A 4,887-nucleotide genomic window follows, 5' to 3' on the forward strand; every position below is an offset into this window, starting at 1 on the left:
CTTCACCACCTTACCTGTTGTCGCCCCGACCACCATTCACCACTAACTTGACCACATTTTCGGAGTTTTTGGAGTTCTTGTGAAGTGTCATGACCTTTGAAAAGCACCTTATGAAATTCAAAGATCACTATGATCCATGTATGAAGGATATTCATAGTTCCAAATTTCCTTCATAAAGCAATTGCACTGCTTCCATATTATAACATTATCATTTTATTAGTGCTTTAGAGAAAGAATTCTTTACATACACATCTAACATTGTTTAACCAAAAACCACTACTCCAACAAAAAGACTTCCAAAACCAATTCAGATCAAACAGCATAAAGGAAAGATCGGAAACATGCTTCTCCATAAAACTAGATAACATGACTCTAATCACTCATCACTCGATTCCTTATCAAACACAACTGCATAACATATAAGATATATCAGGGCCGGCCCTGGGCATAGGCGGGAGAGGCCTTCGCCTAGGGCCCCTAAAGAACAAGGGCCCCCATTTTAGATAGATATATATATATGAAAAAAGTAAGAGGACTTTTGTGCAAAATTGTTAAGAGGGTTCTAATAGCATAAATACACAACAAAACCACTCATATCTTCAACCCGTCCTCTGTATCCAGGGCCGCTCTCACATATAAAAAAAAAGAAAACTGAAAACCCTCTCTCTCTCTCTGACCTCTCTTCTTCCAATCTTCGGATCTTCCTCCCGTGTCCCGTCCTTGTCGACTTGTCCTCCTCCCTCTCGACTCTCACCCGCCGGCCGTCGGCCCGCCGTCATTGACCAAGCCAAGGTTAGGGTTTCACTTCTTGTCTTCTTCACTTCTATGCTTCTTTTGACAAAATTGTGAATTGATGTAGAAATTTTGATTTATCTGTAAGTTCTCAGTTCTCACTAGGGTTTAGGAATTAGGGCTTTGTGGAATTAGGGTTTAGGAATTAGGACTTTATGAAATTGAAATTGAAATTAATTAGGACCTAAATTAAAATTGAAATTGGAATTAGTTCTCACTAGATTTTATTGTTTAATTTCAAATTTCAATTTAAATATTTGATATATTTTAGTCCCTAACATGCTTTTTGGTAGGAATTCTTGATTAATTTATTTTTCTTGATATTTATTAGATTGTAGCAGATTCAGAATTAAATTTGGATATCATGCCTCTTCGAAAGTATATGTCTGGACATGATAAGCGGATAAAGAAACAAAAAATTAAAGAATTCAATCGATCTCAAGCGGGAGCACTTGAAAATTTTATTACTTGTAGTAGAAATACATATTCCAATTTAGTTCAAGATTCGGTGAATGTTGAAAATGAGCAACCTGAAAATCAAGAAATCGAGGATTTGGTTAATGAAAATTTGAATGAGAATAGAAATTCCATTGACGAAGGTGAAGAACATAAAGATTTCAATGAGATTAGAAATTTGAATGAGAATAGCAATGTAAATGAACATGAAGAAAATATAAACGAACATGAAGTTTAGGTACAAGAAGAAAACCTTGAAAGAAGGCCTTCAAACATAAATGACCCAGGAAATTGGAAAAATATTAATCAAAGATTGAGAGACTTACTAGTTGAAAGAGGTCCCAAAAGAAATGATAATCTTGATTTTCCAAAAGATTCAGAAGGCAGACATTTCTCCTCAACACATTACATTCGTAACTTATCCAATGGTGAACATCATGATAGAAAATGGTTAATCTATTCAAATTCTTTGGACAAGGTTTTTTGTTTTTGTTGTAAGTTGTTCAAATATGATGCAAACAAAATTCAATTGGCAAATGATGGAGTTAGAGACTGGAGAAATCTCAGTGCCAGACTTAAAAGTCATGAAACAAGTAGTGAACACATTGTTAACATGAAGAGTTGGATTGAATTAGAGATCAGATTACGACAAAATGCGACAATCGATAAAAGTGTTGAAGAACAAATCAACAAAGAATGAGAACATTGGAGAAAAGTACTATTGAGAGTAGTTCTGTTGTGAAAACACTTGCTAAAAATAGTTTGGCATTTCGTGGAGATAATGAGAAGCTTTATGAAGAAAATAATGAAAATGTTTTAAGTATAATAGAAATGATTGCCGAATTTGATCCAATAATGAAAGAGCATGTTTGTCGAGTTCAGGAGAAAGAAATTCATTATCATTATCTTAGTCACAAAATTCAAAATGAATTTATTCTTCAAATAGCAGATGAGATCAAAAGTTTAATCATCCAAAAGATTAAAGAAGCAAAGTACTTTTCTGTTATTCTTGATTGTACTCCGGATGCAAGCCATGAAGAGCAAATGTCACTTATATTAAGATGCGTGAATATTTCAACAAGCCCAATAAAGATGGAGGAGTTCTTTTTAGGATTTTTAAAGGTGGAGATACATCAGGACGAGGACTTTTTGAAGAACTTGTAAATATTTTGCAAGAGCTTAAACTTGATATTGGTGATGTAAGATGACAAGGGTATGATAATGGTTCTAATATGAAAGGAAAACATAAAGGTGTACAAAGAAGATTATTAGAGATAAATCCTAGAGCATTCTACACACCTTGTGGTTATCATAGTCTTAACCTTACACTTTGTGATATGGTAAACTCTTGTTCGCAAGCTTCATCTTTTTTCGGAGTGGTGCAGCGTATATATTCATTGTTTGCATATTCTACAAAGCGGTGGAAAGTTCTTACAGATAATGTTAAAAGTTTCACACTTAAGCCACCATCACAAACTTGTTGGGAAAGTCAAGTTGAAAGTGTTAAAGCAATAAGATTCCAAGCTCCAGATATAAGAGATGCTTTGGTTTAGTTAGCAAGTTCTAGTGAAGATCCCAAGACAAAAAGTGATGCTGAGTGCTTAGCAACATATGAAATTGAGGATTTTGAGTTCTTACTTGGTATGGTTATTTGGTTTGATATTTTGAATGCTATTAACAAAATAAGTAAAATCATGCAATCAGAGGATATGCAGATTGATGTTGCTATAGACCTTTTAAGAGGGCTCATTTCTTTTTTGAAAGCTACAGAGAAAATGGATTTGAAGCAGCTATGGTTGAGGCTAAAGAATTTGCAGTTAGAATGAAAGTTGAACCCATTTTTCGTGAACGTCGCATCATTCGTAGAAAGAAACATTTTGATAAAAATACTAGTAAAGAGATGGCAATGACAGCTGAAGAATCATTTAGAGTCAATTACTTCATATATATCGTTGATCAAGCTCTTTCTTCACTCAAGAGTAGATTTGAACAGTTTCAACAGTATAATGAATCTTTTGGTTTCTTGTTTAATTTGGAGAGGTTGAAGCCTGCAGATAATGATAGTTTGAAGTGTTCATGTCTTAACCTTGAAGATCTCCTAAAGCATGACAAAAATTTTGATATTAATGGGACAGAATTATTTTCAGAACTCCAAATCTTAAGAGAAGTATTACCAAGAGGAACAAAAAAAATAATTGAAGTATTGAATTTTATGAAAATGCTAAATTGTTGTTTTCCAAATGCTTGGATTGCTTATAGAGTATTATTGACAATACCAGTTACAGTTGCATCGGCCGAGAGAAGCTTTTCAAAGTTGAAGCTCATCAAATCTTATCTATGGTCAACAATGTCACAAGAGAGATTGAATGGATTGACTATGATATCTATCGAAAAAAATTTATTGGAGAAGCTTGATTGGAACATTTTAATTGATAATTTTGCAGCTCAAAATGCAAGGCGATCCCATGTAATGTAGTATGACTTGTGTTGTTTATAAAGCATCAAGAAGTTTTTTGATTTTAATATTAATACGATTATGTGCTTATTGTCTCATTTTAATAAAAATATTTTGCTATCTTATAGAACTTTTTGTGTATGGAATATTGTATATACAGGCCCCTCATTTGAAAGCTTGATTAGGGCCCGTGAAAAATTAAGAATATCAGGGCCGGCCCTGAGATATATCAAGGAGCATAAAGATGAAACTTCTGATTTAATCCAACAAAATAAAAAAAATCAAAGCCATCTGAAAAAAAGCTCTCTTTCCCTAGTTCACCCAAACATTTTTTAAGCATAAAAGTAAAGCTAAATCGGTGAGAACCAAATTTACACAAATTATACTCTGTATTTAACCTTATAAAGATTGAACTTGTGGTCTATCCCCGTGAATTTCAACCAAAACCCACTCAAAATTCCACCAAAGCCTTCTACAAAACCCCTTTGCTCCACAAAACAAACCAAGTCCACACTGCATCTAATCAAGAAGGCCTAAACTTTTTGAATTTATTCTCAACATTAAGCAACCCAAAAGAAATTATCCAGTTTATTTACTCACCTCTCTCTTGAGCCCCTCTTCTCTAGCGCTGTACGCCCCACTAGTCTGAATATTCTCCGTGAAAATCTCCCTGCCGGATGTCTCCTTCACCACAATCCCGGCAACTCAAACCCCCGCCCGGCGCCCGCCACCGGGCCGCCTATGGGCCCCACTCTGAACCCTGCCCCTCCGGCGGCGCAGCGGTCCCGCCGCTAGCCGCCGTTCACGGCGGCCGTCCGGCCTCGGTCCTTGACCTTCGTCTTCACTCGGAGGCGTGGAAGTCCTCATGACGAGTCCCTCGTCGGCGGTCTTCTCTCGAGCGTCTCCTCGGTGTCGCTTGCCTCGGTTTCGTCCTGGGGGAGGGGAGGGAACTGGTGGTCGTCTTGAGCCGAGGTGGGCGGAGAGAGGCCGATGGCGTTGGGTTGCGAGGGGGACGGGCGACGCGGGCCGGATCTCGAACGGTACGGGGCCGCGCCACCGTCCGCCATGGGCTGGGATTTTTTTTTCTTTCTTTCTTTCTTTCTTTCTTTTCCCCCTCTCTTTTGCTCGGGGAGTGGGAAGAAGAGTGAGGGATTGGATCTTTCTGCACGGGCGATACGCAGGAA

General features: G+C 37.2%; 1 protein-coding gene across 1 annotated transcript in view; it reads right to left on the minus strand.

Moving 5' to 3' along the window:
- LOC109821377 (histone acetyltransferase GCN5) overlaps nt 1-4,570 on the minus strand; it is a 51,987-nt gene extending 47,417 nt beyond the window's left edge. The window contains exons 1-2 of the mRNA XM_020387568.1: nt 4,456-4,570; nt 4,304-4,407 (exon numbers count right to left, since the gene is read on the minus strand). Coding sequence (XP_020243157.1) covers nt 4,304-4,407; nt 4,456-4,570 — 219 coding nt within the window. The remainder of the gene's footprint in view (nt 1-4,303; nt 4,408-4,455) is intronic.

Source organism: Asparagus officinalis, chromosome 8, assembly GCF_001876935.1.
Source record: "Asparagus officinalis chromosome 8, Aspof.V1, whole genome shotgun sequence".
Taxonomy (NCBI): domain Eukaryota; kingdom Viridiplantae; phylum Streptophyta; class Magnoliopsida; order Asparagales; family Asparagaceae; genus Asparagus; species Asparagus officinalis.